We start from the raw sequence: 19,383 nt of genomic DNA on the forward strand, positions 1-19,383 counted from the left end.
AGGGGTGTCGTTAATCGTTAGACAATTAAGTAAATAATTGGCTCAGCTTCTGGAAAACCCCAAACAGACTCCAGTGATTTGTAATATTGCCGATAATCTCTTGATACTTTATTGATGGACCTGTCAGAAAAAAAAAATCGACTTTTAGGGGAGCACCTCCTTGGGTAAATTTTTATTGATGACTGTTGTGTTGATGGTCTCTATCAAAACCAGTAAGGTCTTTGACTCCGAGGCTACAAGATGTTTGGAGAGTTGGCCCGGGGCTGTGGCTCACGCCTGTAATCCCAGCACTTTGGGAGGTCGAGGCAGGCGGATCACCTGAGGTCAGGAGTTCGAGACCAGCCTGGCCATTAAAAAATTAGCCGGGCGTGGTGGCACACGCCTGTAATCCAAGCTTTTTGCCTGTGATCCCAGCTACTTGGGAGGCTGAGGCAGAAGACGCTTGAACCTGGGAAGCCGAGGTGGCAGTGAGCCAAGATCGCACCACTGCACTCCAACTTCGGTGACAGAGCGAGACTCAGTCTCAAACAAAACAAAAACAAACAAAAAACCCAAGATGTTAGGAGAAGATTTGGGGATTTAATGTAGGATAGCGGTTTTATATATTTTGTTAATAGTTGAGACTTCCCACATAATACTGCTATATACTCTGGAGGTTTCTCCTGCAGGCTGTGATACTGACAGTGAGTAAATGCCTAAATCAATCGTCACAATTTTTTTTTTATTTGTTTGTTTGTTTTTTCTTTGAGACGGAGTCTTGCTCTGTCGCCCAGGCTGGAGTGCAGTGGCGCGATCTCGGCTCACCGCAACCTCCGCCTCCTGGGTTCAAGCGATTCTCCTGCCTCAGCCTCCTGAGTAGCTGGGATTACAGGCGCGTGTCACCACGCCCTGCTAATTTTTGTATTTTTAGTAGAGATGGGGTTTCACCATGTTGGTCAGGCTGGTCTCGAACTCCTGACTTCCTGATCCGCCCGCCTCAGCCCCCAAAGTGCTGGGATTACAGGCGTGAGCCACCCCACCCGGCCTAAATTTTTTAAACAAAATAATCAGGGCCTAAGTGCCTGTTGGGGCTGAATGACCAAAGGGTTTTCCTTGTGGATATTTCTGGGCTGTAGTGGTTAGTGGCTCCTCTATACTTCGTAAACAAAGCCTAAATATCTCAGCCTAAATTCCTTAGGCTTTTTTGCTGCCTAGCTAGAATCTTTTATCCAAGGCTGCATCCCTGAACACTTGGCACTTTTATCTATCTTTGTCCCATTGCTCATTTTGACCCTCTAGCCTCAGATCACCTTCTTTCTCCTTTATCTGCCTGGCTGTGTGTGTGTGTGTATTTTTAGTAGAGATAGGGTTTCACCATCTTGCCCAGGCTAGTCTTGAACTCCTGGGCTCAAGCGATCCTCCGGCCACGGCCTCCCGAAGTCCTGGGATTACAGGCGTGACCCACCACACCTGGCCCGTATCAAGTATTTATATGTGAATCAAGTATTTATAGGTGAAATGTTATGATACCTGTAAAATTTGCTGTAAAATACTCAAGGAAAAAGAGAGGGAAACTAGATGAAGTAAGAACAGAAGAATGTTAATAATTACTGAAACTGGAGATAGGTACATGGGGGGATTGCACTATTCTCTCTACTTTTTTAGGTTTGAAATTTTCCATAATAAGATGTTTTAAATTATTAACTTGGTACAACCTAAGAGCTCATTAAGTCAATTGCCTTTTGAAATTTTAGTACATAGCAAAAAAATTAATAAATTGCTCTGAGAAATTATCAAGATTTGATTAAAATTTAAATAAATTTTACTAGCATAAATATACTAGTATATTTATGCTAGTAAAATTTATAATTTATACTAGTATATACTATATTTATATATTATTACTAGTATAAATATATAATATATATACCAGTATATATATATATACTAGTATACTAAATATACTAAATACACTAAAATAAACTAAATATATAAATATACTATATATACTAAATATACTATATTAATATACTATATACTAAATATACTATATTAATATACTATATATACTAAATATACTATATTAATATACTATATATACTAGATAAATATACTATAAATATACTATATAAATATACTAAATTTATATATTTAGTATTTAGTGTGTATTAGTATATATATTTAGTATAGATATACTATATACTAAATATACTATATATACTAATATGTATACTAAGTATATTTAATATACTAAATATATTATACTATAAATAAATATAAATACTATAATATACTAAATATACTATATACTAAATATACTATATATAAATATACTAAATATAAATATACTAAATATAGTATGTAAGTTTAGTATAAATATACTAAATATACTATATTTATACCGGTATAAATATACTAAATATACTATATTTATACCGGTATAAATATACTAAATATACTATATTTATACCGGTATAAATATACTAAATATACTATATTTATACCGGTATAAATATACTAATATACTATATTATACAAGTATAAATATAAATATACTAAATATACTATATTTTTATGTATACTAGTATATTTGTACTAGTAAAATTTATTTAAATTGTAATGTTTCATTTTAATCAAATCTTGATAATTTTACTAGTATGATATTATTAAAAATAAATTTATGGCCGGGCATGGTGGCTTGCGCCTGTAATCCCAGCATTTGGGAGGCCAAGGCAGGTGTGTCACCTGAGGTCAGGAGTTTGAGACCAGACTGGCCAGCATGGCAAAACCCCATCTATACTAAAAATACAAAATTTAGCCAGGCGTGGCAGGGGGCACCTGTAATCCCAGCTACTCGGGAGGCTGAGGCAGGAGAGGAGAATTGCTTGAACCCAGGGAGGCAGACGCTGCAGTGAGCCAAGATCACACCATTGCACCCCAGCCTGGGCAACAGGAGCGAAACTCCATCTAAAAATAATAATAATAATAATAATAATAAATATATAGGAGATAATATTCCCTCTTTTGAGAGACTTCTCTTAATGGTATAGCAGTTTGAAGGAGCCAGTTATTAATGTTAGTGGGGCGACTGGTCCTGTTGTCACTCATGCCCTCACTTCCTTTCTTGCAAGCTCAAATTACAAACACTGGCACTATTTCCACTTCCTTGCACCTCCCTATACTCACCTGGCAAAACCCAAGCCTGATTAAACCCAGCTATGTGCTTAATCTTTGCCTATACCTCTGCAGCTAACTCTAGTTGGAGAAAACACCTAACTTTGTTGAGCGAACTTATTTTAAATATGCAACGCTAAACCTTAATATGGGCATTTGATCCTCCTCCTTTTGGTTTTTTTTTTTTTTTTTTTTTTTTGAGATAAGGTCTCGCTCTGTTGCCCAGGCTGCAGTGGCACAATCAGGCCTCACTGCAGCCTCAACCTCTCAGGCTCAAGACATCCTCCCACCTCAGCCTCCCAAGTAGCTGGGATTACAGGCACGTGCCACCACACCTGGCCCATTTTCTTCTTAGTCATGAACTTTCCTACTTTTGAGGATAATTACTTTTTATCATCTTGACTCAACTTGGTTCCCTTCCCTCCCTTGATGACTTTACCTCATAGGTCATGGGGAAATAGATGCAATCAACAGAAAACTGCCTCATCGTTCAACCACCAAATCCCCCCCCTTTTTTCCTTATCTTTTCTTTTTTTTTTTTTTTTTTTTTTTTTTTTTTTTTTTTTTGAGACAGGGTCTTGCTCTGTCAGCCAGCCTGGAGTTCTCTGGAGTGCAGTGGCACAATCAGGGCTCACTGCAGCCTCAACTTCCCGGGCTCAAGCAATCCTCCCACCGCAGCCCCCTGAGTAGCTAGGACTACAGGCATGACCACCCCGCCTGGCCAGTGTTTTTTTGAATTTTAGTAGAGATGAGGTCTGACTATGTTGCCCTGTCTGGTCTCCAACTCCTGAGATTCAGCGATCCTCGCGCCTTGGCCTCCCAAAGTGCTGGGATTACAGGCGTGAGCCCCTAGGCTTGGCCCCACCACCAAACCTTTTAGCCACCCTGCATCTACATCCACATACTCTGCTTCTTTGCCTGTCTAAGGGCAACCTTTCCATTTATGCTGAAGATCCTGGGCCCTCTTGCTTCCCCTAAGACTACATTCCTACAATTAGAGCCTCTCTCCTACATTAATTTCTCCACTCTGCTAGCTTATTTGCCATAAGGCATGCAATCATATTTTACTATCACCCATCTTTTAAAAAAATAAAAAAGCCAAAATCCTCTCCTGATCCCATGTCCTCATTCCATCTACTGCCCTATTTCTCTGTTCTTTTCTACTGAAATTGCTTTATTAAGGTCACCATCTTACAAAGCTTGTGTTCCCTCTCTCCCCTCACCTGTGCCTATCAGTAGCATTTGGCATGATTGAACATTCCCCTCTGCTCCAGCCACTTTCTGTTCTAGGCTTTGATATTTCACGCTGTCCTGCCTTACTAGCACTTCTTTCTAGTCTCCTTGGTTGGTTCTTCATCTGCCAGATCTCTAAATGTGGAGTGCCCCCAGGGCTCTCTTCCTGGTTCTCTTTTCTCTCACTATGCTCTATCCCTCGGTGCTCTTATCCACCCCATTTTTTTTTCTTTTCTTTTTTCTTTTTTTTTTTTTTGAGTCGCAGTCTTGCTCTGTCACCCAGGCTAGAGTGCAGTGGCGCAATCTCGGCTCACTGCAACCTCCACTTCCCAGGTTCAAGCGATTCTCCTGCCTCAGCCACCCGAGTTCCTGGGATTATAGGTGCCTGCCACCATGCCCAGCTAATTTTTTTGTATTTTTAGTAGAGACAGGATTTCACCATGTTGGCCTGGCTGGTTTCAAACTCCTGACCTCAAGTGATCCACCTGCCTTGGCGTCCCAAAGTGCTGGGTTTACAGGCATGAGCCACTGCGTCCGGCCCATTCCCATAAGTTAAAATTTACCCAAAAGCTAATGCCTCCCAAACCCACATCTCCAGTAGGACCTCTCTCTCCCCTGGGATGCTGACTCGTGTATTTAAGTGCATTTTCAACAACACGGTCAGGTCCAAGCATTGACAGTCTCTTCCCCATCTCAGTACATGGTTCAGGCCCAGTTTGGATCACCCTGGATTCCTCTCTTCTTCACCCACAGCCATCCATTCTTGTCAGCACCTCCTCCTAAATAGACCTGAAATCTGACCTCTGGGCACCATCTCCAGCGCTGCAAACCTGTGCCACAGCACTCTCATCTCCTGACCACTGCCTCAGTCTCCCTACTGGGCTTCCTGCCTCAACTCTTACCTCACAATAGTGTTCTCTTGGTAGTTGGAGTGATATTTGAAACTTAGGGAAAAGAAAAAAAAGAGAGAGAGACCAGGCGCAGTGGCTCATACCTGTAATCCCAGCACTTTGAGAGGCCGTGGTGGGTGGATCACTTGAGGCCAGGAGTTCAAGGCCGGCCTGGCCAGCATGGCAAAACCCCGTCTCTACTAAAAAAAAAAAAAAAAAAAAAAAAAAATACAAAAATTAGCCAGGTGTGGTGGCATGTGCCTATAATCCCAACTACTTGGGAGGATGAGGCGCGAAAATCCCTTGAACCTGAGAGGTGGAGGCTGCAGTGAGCCAAGATCACGGCACTGCACTCCACCCTGGGCGACAGAGTGAGACTCTGTCTCCAAAAAAAAAAATAAACTTAGAACGTGTCTTTTTCTGCTCAGTGCCCTCCAATGACTTCCCTCACATCTAAAATAAAATCTAAACTCTTTCCAGTGTAATGAGAGAAACTTAGTTTGACCCTGATTTGGAGGGAAATTTTTTTAAAAAGAAAATAGCTAAAATTGCAGAGAAGGAAATTTCATTATGGGCCACATATTAGGTGATATTAGGAAATTATTGCTTTTCCTGAGTACACTAATGCATTAGAGGATCATGTGGGGAAATCTCTTCTTATTTTTAGGAGATGTGGCTGATATATTTAGTGGTAAAGAATCATGATGTCTGGAACTTACTTTCAAATTCTTTCACAAGAATTATATATTAATATAGAGAAACCAAATATGAGACAATGCAAATGACTATCTTGGTGGGAAATATGAGTGTTTATTACATTACTTCGACTTTTCTTTTTTTTTTTTTTGAGACGGAGTTTCGCTGTTGTTGCCCAGGCTAGAATGCAACGGCATGATCTCAGCTCACTGCAACCTCCACCTCCTGGATTCAAGCAATTCTCTTGCCTCAGCCTCCCAAGTAGCTGGGATTACAGGCATGTGCCACCATGCCCAGCTAATTTTGTATTTTTAGTAGAGACAGGGTTTCTCCATATTGTTCAGGCTGGTCTGGAACTCCTGAACTCAGGTGATCTGACTGCCTCAGGCCTCCCAAAGTGCTGGGATTACAGGCGCGAGCCACCGCACCCAGCCTACTTTGACTTTTCTATAGGCCTGACTTTTTTTCTAATAACAATTTAGGGGAAGAAATTATTTTTTTTTCTATTTTTTTATTTTTTTTGAGACAGACTTTCGCTCTTGTCACCCAGGCTGGAGTGCAGTGGTGCGATTCTGGCTCACTGCAACCTCCACCTCCCGGGTTCAAGCGATTCTCCCGCCTCAGCCTCCTGAGTAGCTCAGACTACAGGTGCCCACCACCACGCCCAGCTATTTTTTGCAGACATGGGGTTTCACCCTGTTGGCCAGGCTGGTCTTGAACTCCTAACTTTGGGTGATCTTCCCGCCTCGGCCTCCCAAAGTGCTAGGATTACAGGCATTAGTCACTGTACCTGGCTGAAATTCATACTTTTTGCTGTGGCCTTTACCTCTCTACTTGACCCAGCCTCTGGTCACATCTCTGATCTCCCTGCCCTCCATATACCTCAGTGTTCACCATACTTCTACCATAAGGGCAGTTTCTGTCTTTCAACTCATGAGTCCACCTCAGGGCTCCTGTTCTTGGTGCTCGCTCTGCTTGGAGCGCTCTTCACCTGCTGCCTCTTTCCTCATTCACATCTCGGGAGGCCTTTCCCAGCCATCCTAATTCAGGTAGCATCCCCACCCCACCCCAGTTGCCCAGTTTTATTTTTGCATCATAATACCTGACGTCATATCATTCATTTCTAGCTTTCTTGGGTAACTTGTTTCACCTCTGCTAGAAGATCCTGGAGGGCAATCACCTTGTCTGTTTAATTAATCACTCTCTAGTGTCTGGAACAGTGCCCAGCACAATAAATGCTTGTTGAAGGAATGCATGAATATATGCTGATAACTAACATCTGCACCTTCAGCACAACTCTTGAACACCACCTCATATCATTCAACCTCCTCACTGGGTTCTGCCACAGGTGCCTCACTTCATGCATTTTTGTATGTTCGGTGAGATTTTGAAGGTATATTAAGAGAGTATTAGAAAAATCAAGAATGCCTGAATTCTGCCCTGCCAATCATCCCCTTCCCAGAGAAAACCTCAAGGGTGGTTCAAGGAACAAGTAGAAAATAAGGTACCACTTTATTACTAGCTGAAATAGTGCCTGATATCTTGATGCAGAGCATTCTGGTAAAGTGGATTGGAGACTGTGGCTTAGGCTTGCACCACAAGCAAAAGCTTGAGCACAAACCAAATTTCAGGATCTCTGCTATTCTCTACTGGACACGTGGCCCATGATAAAAGGCATGAGAAGAATAGAGCCAAGCCTGGTGGCTGGGCCCACCTTGAGAAGGATGGCTGTGGCCCTCAACTGCATGGCTGGGTGGAAGAGGAAGAAAAAAAGAACCCAACCAAAAAACTTGACTTTTGTTTTTTAAACAGAGTCTTGCTCTATCGCCCAGGCTAGAGTGCAGTGGCATCATCTCCTCGGCTCACTGCAACCTTCGCCTCCTGGGTTCAAGCAATTCTTCTGCCTCAGCCTCCCAAGTAGCTGGGACTACAGGCACACACCACCATGCCCGGCTAATTTTTGTTTTTTTATTAGAGATGGGGTTTCACCATGTTGGCCAGGCTGGTCTAAAACCCCTGACCTCGTGATCCACCTGCCTCGGCCTCCCAAAGTGCTGGAATTACAGGCATGAGCTACCCCGCTCGACCAAACTTGACTTTTAAAGCACAGGAAAATGTAACCAATCAAATTAACATTGTTCTTTCAGGAAAGAACAAGAAGGGAGGTTTTCCTAGGCTGGGAAGAGAAGCTCAGTGTTCCCTTCCCCCGGCAGAGACCTACAACCATCCCCCTAAGACCCCGTCACCTTTTGCATTCCTCATCTTAGGGACCGTACCACACTTCACCAGCTGTCCAAGCCAGAAACCTTGGCATAACAAAGTTTCCCTCTTCCTCAACTCTCATGTTCACACTGATTTCACTTCCTAAGAAGGTTTTGACTTCATCCATACTGCCTTAGCCCTGCTCCAGTTCAGGCCACAGCATTTCTGGCTCATCCCCATCAAATGCATCTTGCACATTGTGCAGGTAGACTACTCATTCTGAGTAATGCAAAATTGGTCACCCACTGCCTTGCTGCAAACTCTTCAGAGACTGCCCTTTTCTCTGAGAGTAAAGTTCATACTCTTTAAAGGCTTACAAGGCCTGGTAACATCAGGGCCCTGCTCACTTTCCCAACATTGTCTCTTACTATCTCCTACAACAGCTCCATGTTCCAGCCACATTGAACTTAAGTTCTTCAAACTCCACCCTCATTGTTGCCTTGCTGTGCCATTCCTCTACCTGTTTCTCTACATTCCCTCTTTTCATCCTTCAGATCTCAGCAATTAGAGACATCACATCTTTATCTGAGAACTGCCCTGTGCAGATACTTGCTGAAGTCTAACCTAGCAGTCCCAACTTTGATGGCCATGCCTACCTATGTTCTCATGACAGCCTGAGCCTCCTAGCGTGGGCATTTACCCCACTGTATTGCAATTGCCTCTTTCCTTGTCTAACTTTCCCACTCAGATGTGAAATTCCTTAGAGCAGAGACCCATTCTTTCTAAGTAATGGTTCTAGTCCTATGGTCTGACCAGAGTACATTTAATGAATACAAGAACAGCAAAAAATATTCAACGTATCTTCCTTGTTTATTTGACTTTTGGCTCTAATAATAAGGTCTCTCTTGCAGGCAGACAAGTTGTTAAAAGCCTTGAAAGGCCACATTAAACATGAGGCAAGAAAAGGAAATGAGAATCAGGTGAGTAATGTTTTTCATGTTTACCTGTTAGCTAGCAAAATAATCATATTTGGTTAATGGGCAATTAACACACAACTAGTGATGATTTAAGACATGCTGTTGGCCAGGTGTGGTGGCTCATGCCTATACTCCTAGCACTTTGGTAGGCAGTGGCAGGCGGATCACTTGAGTCCAGGAGTTCGAGACCAGCCTGGCCAACATGGTGAAACCCCGTCTCTACTAAAAATACAAAAATTAGCCAGACGTGGTGGCGGGAGCCTGTAATCCCAGCTACTCAAGAGGCTGAGACAGGGAGAATTGCTTGAACCCGGGAGGTGGAGGTTGCAGTGAGCCAGGATCGCGCCACTGTACTCCAGCCTAGGTGACAGAGCAAGACTCCGTTCAAAAAACAAAAAAAAGATATGCTGTTTATTAAAAAAGAGATCATTATTGGTAATAGTGCTAAGGACTGAATCCTTTCAGATTAACTATCTGCTGTTGTGAATGGTGAAACTGTTTTGCGCCAAGTAATCTGTTGAATAACATGTTTTTACACAAATACAAAGGCTGAGTACTAGTTGCCAAATACTACGAGAGATGGCATGATTTAAGTAGAGAGGGAACTGGATTTGAAATCAGAAACACCTTGGTCAAGTACCAGCTCTCATTTATTTCTCTGCAACATTAGAAAACTCAAACTCTTCTTCTTTAAAATGGAAATAATATCTGTTCTGCTGAACTGAGTGTTGTGAGCATCACATGAAGTAGGGATTGTGAAAGTGACTTGTAAGCTATAAAACACTGCTGATGGCTGATGGGAGTTGTCATGGCCGCTTCAGACCCACAGCAAAGATTTTTGATAAGGCATGACTCCTAAACGGATGAATGAGTGCCCCATTAGAGCCAAGATTCTTTTATTCTTTTTGTTGTTGTAGTTGTTGAGACACAATCTTGCTGTCATCCAGGCTGGAGTGCAGTGGTGTGTTCTCAGCTCACTGCAACCTCCATCTCCTGGGGTCAAGCAATTATCCTGCCTCAGCCTCCTGAGTAGCTGGGATTACAGGCATGCACCACCACACCCGGCTAATTTTGTATTTTTAGTAGAGACAGGGTTTCTCCATGTTGGTCAGGCTGGTCTCAAACTCCCGACCTCGGGTGATTCCACCACCTCGGCTTCCCAAAGTGCTGGGATTACAGGGGTGAGCCACCGTGCCCGGCCCATTTTTTTGTATTTTTAGTAGAGATGGGGTTTCACCATGTTGGCCAGGCTGGTCTCAAACTCCTGACCTCAGTTGATCTACCTGCCTCAGCCTCCCAAAGTGCTGGGATTACAGGTGTGAGCCACCGCACCTGGCGTCAAATTTATTTTTGATTCCAGGCTTTAATTAACTGAAAATAGACAGGAACTATTTTTGAATTCTAGCTTTAAAAGTTTCTATATCAATTTATTTTTTATGGTTAAGGATACATGATTGTAGTGCCATTTGAAATTAAAATTATAGGCCAGGCGCAGTGGCTCACACCTGTAATCCCAGCACTTTGGTAAGCCGAGGTGGGTGGATCACTTGAGGTCAGGAGTTTTGAGACCAGCCTGGCCAACATGGTGAAACCCCATCTCTACTAAAATACAAAAATTAGCTGGGCATGGTGGTGTACACCTGCAGTCCCAGTTACTCAGGAGGCTGAGGCAGGAGAATCACTTGAATCCGTGAGGCAGATGTAGTGAGCAGAGATCAAACCATTGCACTCCACCCTGGGAGACAGAATGAGATTCCATCTCAAAAAAAAAAAAAAAAAAAAGAAACAACAACTAAAAATTGTCTCTTTATATTCCAGCAACATGTGTAACTCAAAGGTACTGCTTCTAGGTTGGTGCAAATGTAATTGTGGTTTTTGCCATTACTTTAAAAAATGACAAAAACCAGGCCAGGTGCGGTGGCTCACACCTGTAATCCCAGCACTTTGGGAGGCTGAGGCGGGTGGATTATGAGGTCAAGAGATCAAGACCATCCTGGCTAACATGGTGAAACCCTGTCTCTACTAAAAATACAAAAAACTAACCAGGCGTGGTGGTGGGCGCCTGTTGTCCCAGCTACTAGGGAAGCTGAGGCAGGAGAATGGAGTGAACCCAGGAGGCGGAGCTTGCAGTGAGCCGAGATCATGCCACTGCACTCCAGCCTGGGCGACAAAGCGAGACTCCGTCTCAAAAAAAAATGACAAAAACCAGGCTGGGCACGGTGGCTCACGTCTGTAATACCAGCACTTCGGAAGGCCAAGGCGGGTGGATCACCTGAGGTCAGGAGTTCAAGACCAGCCTGGCTAACATGGCAAAACACCATCTCTACTAAAAATACAAAAATTAGCCGAGCATGGATGCACACAGCTGTACTCCCAGCTACTCGAGAGGATGAGGCAGGAGAATTATTTGAACCTGGGATTCAGATGTCGCAGTGAGCCAAGATTACGCCACTGCATTCCAGCCTAGGCAACAGAATGAGACTCCGTCTCCGAAAAAAGAAAAAAAAACCACCACACTTATTTTTGCACCAACCTAATACATGGAAACAGTTTCTCTTACTTTTTTTTGAGACAGGGTCTCACTCTAACCCAGGCTGGAGTGCAGTGGTACAATCAGGGCTCACTGCAGCCTTGATCCCCCAGGCTTAAGTGATCCTCTTGCCTCACTCCCCTGAATAGCTGGGACTACAGCCTTGTATCACCATTCCTGGCTATTTTTTGTATTTTTAGTAGAGACGGGGTTTCACAATATTGCCCGGGCTGGTCTCAAACTCCTGGGCTCAAGTAGTTTGCCTACCTCTGCCTCCCAAAGTGCTGGGATTACAGACGCTCTGCCAGTTTCTCCTCTTTTACTTTCTTCTCCGTGACTATCAGGGAGTTGGAAAGTGGGATCCACATTTTTCTATTCTCATGTAAAAACCCCTGCTCCTTTTTTAGCTCATCTTGAAAAGGCCAAAGATAAAGGGAAAAAAAATCTCTGCTCCTTTGAAATTTATGATCACCTATTTTTTTCTTTCTTTTTTTTTTTTCTGAGTTTCACTCTTGCTGCCCAGGCTGGAGTGCAATGACACGATCTCGGCTCACCGCAACCTCCACCTCCTGAGTTAAAGCGATTCTCCTGCCTCAGCCTCCTGAGTAGCTGGGATTACAGGCATGCGCCACCACACCCGGATAATTGTGTATTTTTAGTAGAGACGGGGTTTCACATGTTTGTCAGGCTGGTCTCAAACTCCCAACCTCAGGTGATCCTCCCACCTCGGCCTCCCAAAGTGCTTGGATTCCAGGGGTGAGCCACCGCATATGCTTACCTATTTTAATCTCCCATCTGCTGAGCTCCTAGTTACTCTCTAGTGTTCTCTGTCTCATTGTCATCATTTCCTCATGTCCTCATCTTATTTTGGACAAGTTCAAAGGTCCATCTGGATGTCTCTTCTTACTACTGTGGCCTCCTTGTCCCTTAATGCTAGTGATCTTTGTTTTTGCTCTTGATCAACCGTCTACTTCTCTGGGCATATCCTAGACCTTGCAACACTTGGAACTATTCCGCTTCTGTAATATTTCACCTCTGGTTAAGGCCTTTTATTCTTTTTTTTTTTTTTTTTTTTTTGAGATGGAGTCTTGCCCTGAGTAACTGGGATTACAGATGCACACCACCATGCCCAGCTAATTTTTGTGTTTTTAGTAGAGTGGAGGTTTTACCATGTTGGCCAGACTGGTCTTGAACTCCTGACCTCAAGTGATGTGCCCACCTTGGCCTCCCAAAGTGCTGGGATTATAGGCGTGAGCCACCACACCCAGCCAGTCCTTCTATTCTTTAAGCTTTATTCTTTCATTCCCAACAGACATATTTTATATTTTTTTATATATTTTTTCTTAATTAATTATTTTTGAGATGGGATCTCACTCTGTCACCCAGGCTGGAGTGCAGTGGCATAATCATGGCTTGCTTTTGGCTTGACCTCAAGCAGTCCTCCCACTTCAGCCTCATAAGTAGCTGGAACTGCAGGCACACTCACTACACCTTGTTACTTTTTAAGAAATTTTTTTTGTAGAGACTGGGGTCTCATTATGTTGCCTAGGCTGGGGAACTTTTTAAAAATACGGATGGCTGGGTACGGTGGCTCAGGCCTGTAATCCCAGCACTTTGGGAGGCTGAGGTGGGTGGATCACGAGGTCAAGAGATCAAAACCATCCTGGCCAAAATGGTGAAACCCCATCTTTACTAAAAACACAAAAATTAGCCGGGTGTGGTGGCACACACCTGTAGTCCCAGCTACTTGGGAGGCTGAGGCAGGAGAATCGCTTGAACTCAGGAGCCAGAAGTTGCAATGAGCTGAGATTGTGCTATTGCACTCCATCCTGGGCGACAGAGCCAGACCCTGTCTCAAAAATAAATAAATAAATAAATAAATAAATACTGATGTATGGCCAGGCACAGTGGCTCACGCCTGTAATCCCACCACTTTGGGAGGTCAAGGTGGGTGGATCAGCTGAGGTCAGGAGTTCGAGACCAGCCTGGCCAAAATGGTGAAATCCCGTCTCTACTAAAATACAAAAATTAGCTGGGCATGGTGGCATGTACCTGTAATCCCAGCTAGTCATAAGGCTGAGGCAGGAGAATTGCTTGAGCCTGGGAGGCGGAGATTGCAGTGAGCCGAGATTATAGCACTGCACTCCAGCCTGGGCAACAGAACTAGACTCTGTCTCAAAACAAAAAAAATACTGATGATAGGCCTCACTAAACCCCAAGCCAAATAAATAGACTATCAAGGGATGGCCTGTGGCCATAATAGTGAAATTGACTGACTACTAATAGTGAAATAGACATCTGGTAGACTGCCTGTAATCAGTCTACCAGATGTCTCCTACCCTCTAAAATATTGGAAGATTTCTCATTAAGGAAATTGAATAGTTATCAGACAAAGGCTCCTGCCTTTGGGCATTCAAGGAACCACCAGCATAATGGCCTCCTCCCTACCCAAGGAATCCTGCCAAATAACACACATTTCCTGCACACTCAAGCTCCTAATGAGATTTTTCCTGATTTGCTATGAAATATGAATAGACATGGCCGGGCGCGGTGGCTCACTCCTGTAATCCCAGCACTTTGGGAGGCCGAGGTGGGCGGATCACAAGGTCAACAGATCGAGACCATCCTGGCTAACAGGCGAAACCCCGTCTCTACTAACAACACAAAAGATTAGCCAGGCGTGGTGGCGGGCGCCTGTAGTCCCAGCTACTCAAGAGGCTGAGGCAGGAGAATGGCATGAACCCAGGAGGTGGAGCTTGCAGTGAGCCAAGATCATGCCACTGCACTCCAGCCTGGGCAACAGAGTGAGACTCCGTCTCAAAAAAAAAAAAAAAGAAAGAAAACGGAATGGGCATAGAGGCTCACGTGTGTAATCCCAACATTTTGCGAGGCCAAGGCAGGAGGATGACTTCAGCCTAGGAGTTCACAACCAGCCTGGGCAACATAGTGAGACCCCATTTCTACAAAATTAAAACAATTAGCTTACGTGTGGTAACACATACCTGTGGACCCAGCTGATTGGGAGGCTGAGGTGGGAGGGTCAGTTGAGCTCTGGAAATTGAGGCCGCAGTGAACTTAGATCAAGCCACTGTAATCTAGCCTAGGCAACAGAGCAAGACCTTGTCTCTAAAAAAGAAAGAAAGAAAGAAAAAGATGACCCTAAAGGAAATGAAGATAATACAAAATATAACTCCTGGCTTAGCCTCCTGAGTAACTGGGATTACAGGCACTTGCCACCACGCCTGGCTAATTTTTGTATTTTTAGTAGAGACAGGGTTTCACTGTGTTGGCCAGGCTGGTCTCGAAATCCTGACCTCAGGTGATCCACCAGCCTCGGCCTCCCAAAATGCTGGGGTTACAGGTGTGAGCCACTGTGCCCGGCTTAATACATTTTTAATAATTTTAAGTAGAGATGGGATTTTGCCATGTTGCCCAGGCTGGTCTCAAAGTCCTGGGCTCGAGTGATCCACCTGCCTCAGCTTCCCAAAGTGCTGGGATTACAGGTGTGAACCACTGCACCTGGCCCAATTTCTGTATTTATTCACACTAAAATAACTTTGAATACTTTACTACCCTAATTTATTAATTTGGGTTGCTAAGTGTGATTATTTCTTTTTAAATAATCTATAAGGGTTTGTTTGTTTGTTTGTTTGCTTGTTTGTTTTTGAGACGGAGTTTCGTTCTTGTTGCCCAGGCTGGAGTGCAATGGCGCCATCTTGGCTCACTGCAACCTCCCCTTGCCGGGTCAAGCGATTATCCTGCCTCAGCCTTCCAAGTAGCTGGGATTACAGGCATGCACCACCATGCCCGGGTAATTTTCTATTTTTAGTAGAGATGGAGTTTCATTATGTCAACCAGGCTGGTCTCGCTAACCTCAGGTGATCCACTTGCCTCGGTCTCCCAAAGTGCTGGGATTACAGGCGTGAGCCACTGTGCCTGACCTAAATACTCTATAATTCTTGTCTTTGCCTACAATTTACCGCTAGAGAGTTTTAAATTTTTTCTTTTGCATATGTAATATGTTTTTTGTTCTGTCTCAATTCTGATTCTTCCTGAGCATTATAACTGTAGACATAGCACATAGCAGATTAATACCTCTCTTTTCAGGATGAAAGTCAAACTTCTGCATCCTCTTGTGATGAGACTGAGATACAGATCAGCAACCAGGAAGAAGCTGAGAGACAGCCACTTGGCCATGTCACCAAAACAAGGAGAAGGTGCAAGACTGTCCGTGTGGACCCTGACTCACAGGTGAATGGAAATATACAAACTGAAAATAAACCACCTATGCCAAAATTGGCATACTTTTATGGAGATTTCTTTTTAAATTCCTATGTGATGTCATGTGTTTGTAACGTTACTGTGTGCTGTAAGCTCCATGAAAGCCCAGACCCAAGTCCAGCTGCTCATCACTGCATCCCAGGGCTTGGGCCTCAGGAAGCACTTTTTAAGTATTAAGCTCACATTAAATATTTGTTGTATAAATATGAACATTCATTGAGTGTTCACTTAAGTGAGGTGTAGTAGGTAGGAAGGAAAGAGAAACAAGCATTAAATGTGTTTTTTGTTGTTTTTTCATTTGTTTGTTTAAATTCTCCTTCCTACCTTATCCCTGGCCTGGTGATCACCCTGTACTTAGTCTTTCAGCAGTGTGATCACATGATTAGCAAGGGGCTTCCCTCGCTTGCTTTCTGTAGACTCTGGTTTTATTCTTTTATCTTATCCTTTTATTCAAATGTAATTTTTACAAAGCACAGTCTTTTTTTTCTTTTTTCTTTTCTTTTTTTTTTTTTTTGAGACAGAGTTTCACTCTTGTTGCCCAGTATGGAGTGTGATGGCACCATCTCAGCTTACTGCAACCTCTACCTCTCAGGTTCAAGCAATTCTCCTGCCTCTGCCTCCTGAGTAGCTGAGATTACAGGTGGCCACTACCACGCCCAACTAATTTTTGTATTTTTAGTAGAGACGAGATTTCAGCATGTTGGCTGGGCTAATCTTGAACTCCTGACCTCTGGTGCTCTACCCACCTCGGCCTCCCAAAGTGCTAGGATTACAGGTGTGAGCCACCATGCCCAGCCCTGAAACACAGTCTTAATTTTCTTTTCTATGTTCATATTGTTGCAGTAAACTGAGGAACGGAGAGACTAATACGGAGTACAGGAGGATTTGTTTATTTTAGGCATGCACCGGCTCGGAGGATTCACATCTAAAAGCTGAGCCTTGAACAAAGACTGAGCGGGTTTTTATAAGTGGCTTTACAGAAGCAAAATAAAAGCAATTAATCATACAGTAACAGGTTACATAATCTATAGCATAACATAACTTGTGACTTAGCCAGTGGCCTTGTAGCTGCATTAAAAGAAAAACAAGAACTGGCTAAATACAGACATTTGTAAAACATAATCATGCTAATCATGCTTAAGAAGCCCGGGAAAAGAGTAACATTAAAAGAACTTGTATTTCTCTTTTCTTTTTCTATCAACCTTGCTCTGGAACCAGGGGTCGGGGGGAGGGTGGTGTCTGGAGCTTATTCCTTTGGCCTTGGCTATTCGGACAGCGTTATCTTCTAACTGTCTTCAAAGTGAGCTACTAGGCAGAGGAAAACTTGTTCTTTTCTTTTTAGCTCTTGCCTTGCCACATTCTGGGCCTTAGTTTTTACTTTTCTTGGAGTGAATAAATGCAGTACTTATTATTATTTAAATTTCTGCCTCAATGTAGTCACTTGCTCAGTAGACTGTCTAGGTTTCTTCATTTGTCCTTGCTAACAGAGCTAATCTTGCCATTTCTATTTTCCTCTTAATGTGCCCTAGTATCTCCTGTTCTCAAATTTACATTCTCGTGACACTTGATAAGGCAGAGAACCAAATCTGCCACCAAAAATCTCATTCTCCTACTTTTCTTCCTTTAACCCCTTTTCCCCCTCACTTTGGTACTTATCTTTGGAAGGCAGCAATTACTTCTTATTTATCATCGAAATCTTTTATTTCCTTTTTAAATTTGTAGCAGAATCATTCCGAGATAAAAATAAGTAATCCCACTGAATTCCAGAATCATGAAAAGCAGGAAAGCCAGGATCTCAGAGCTACTACAAAAGTTCCTTCTCCACCAGACGAGCACCAAGAAGCTGAGAATGCTGTTTCCTCAGGTAAACGTGGAATAAATGGTATGTCAAGTAACTTTAAAAACCAAAATTGCTAGAAGTAGCCAGGTACATTAATTTCCTAGGACTGTTGTGACAAAGCACCAAAACTGGGCAGCTTAGAACAACAGAAATTTACTCTTTCATAGTTCTAGAGGCTGGAAGTCCAAAATCAATGTGTCAGCAGGACCATGCTTCTCTGAGACTCTGGGTGGACTCCTTCCTTGCCTCTGACTACTTTGCGATGGCTGTCGACGCTTGGTGTTCCTTGGCTTGCAGCTGCATCATTACCAGTCTCTGGCTCTGACAGCGCATGACATTCTCTCTCTATGTCTTCTTAATAGGACAGCAGTCATATTGGATTAGGATCCACCCAAATAGGCCAAGCATAGTGGCTGGTACCTATAATCCCATTACTTTAGGAAGCCAAGTCAGGAGGATTGCTTGAGCCTAGGAGTTCAGGACCAGCCTGGGCAACATGGTGAGACCCTGTCTCTACAAAAAGTCAAAAGAATCAGCCAGCCATGATGGTGCACACCTGTGGTCCCAGCTACTCAGGAGGCTGAGGTGAAAGGGTTGCTTGAACCCAGGAGGTTAAGGCTGCAGTGGGCCATCTTCATACCACTTCACCCCAGCATGGACAGAGTGAGACCCTATCTCAAAAAATTAAAAGAACATCCAAATTATGTCATTTTAACCTTAATACATCTGAAAAAAAATTCCTATATCTAAATAAGGTCATATGACAGGTACCAGTGGTTAGGACTTCAACATATCTTTTAGGGGGCCACAATTCAACCCATAGCACCATGTTATAGAATTTCTTTTTTTTTTTTTTAGACAGAGTCTTGCTGTGTCGCCCAGGCTGGAGTGCAATGGTACGATCTTGGCTCACTACAACCTCTACCTCCTGGGTTCAAGCGATTCTCCAGCCTCAGCCTCCCAAGTAGCTGGGATTACAGGCTCGTGCCACCAGGCCCAGCTAATTTTTGTATTTTTAATAGAGACGGGGTTTCACCATGTTGGCCAGGCTTGTCTCGAACTCCTGACCTCGTGATCCACCCACCTCAGCCTCCCAAAGTGCTGAGATTACAGGCGTGAGCCACCGCACCCGGCCTTCCTTTCGCTTTCTTTTGCCTACTAAACCCCTGCTCCTAAAAAATAAAAAATAATAATAAATAAATGAAAATAAAATATCTCAGTATTAGTTTCACCTGGGCAAATCTGCTAGGGCCCTGAGCCTTGCCAGAGGAGGAGTTAGAGAGACTGAGAGAGGATAATTCATTCCAGTATCCACCAAGCAGTTAAATCTGGAATTTCTAATCCTGAGCCTTCTCATTTTCCCTAAAACTTTGAGTGTCATACTGAATCTAGAAAATTACAGGATTCCTTGGGTCTGAGATGGGCTTGGGAATCTTCAGTTTTTAACAAGTCTCCCAGGTAATTTTTAATTTTTATTTATTTATTTATTTATTTATTTATTTATTTATTTATTTATTTATTTATTTTTGAGACAGGGTCTTGCTCTGTTGCCCAGGCTAGAGCGCAGTGGCACGATCTCAG

General features: G+C 43.3%; 1 protein-coding gene across 6 annotated transcripts in view; it reads left to right on the forward strand.

Moving 5' to 3' along the window:
* The window catches only part of NUSAP1 (nucleolar and spindle associated protein 1), a 48,702-nt gene that overhangs the window by 786 nt on the left and 28,533 nt on the right, over window positions 1-19,383 (forward strand). For 2 of the 6 annotated variants that reach the window (XM_034938556.3, XM_034938557.3), the window contains exons 2-4: window positions 9,086-9,154; window positions 15,789-15,932; window positions 17,688-17,826. In XM_034938556.3, coding sequence (XP_034794447.1) covers window positions 9,086-9,154; window positions 15,789-15,932; window positions 17,688-17,826 — 352 coding nt within the window. Of the gene's footprint in view, window positions 1-9,085; window positions 9,155-15,788; window positions 15,933-17,684; window positions 17,827-19,383 lie in introns of all 6 variants that reach the window. The other 4 variants (XM_034938558.3, XM_034938559.3, XM_034938554.3 and 1 more) reach the window with 2 other exon arrangements.

This window comes from Pan paniscus, chromosome 16 (assembly GCF_029289425.2).
Source record: "Pan paniscus chromosome 16, NHGRI_mPanPan1-v2.0_pri, whole genome shotgun sequence".
NCBI lineage: Eukaryota > Metazoa > Chordata > Mammalia > Primates > Hominidae > Pan > Pan paniscus.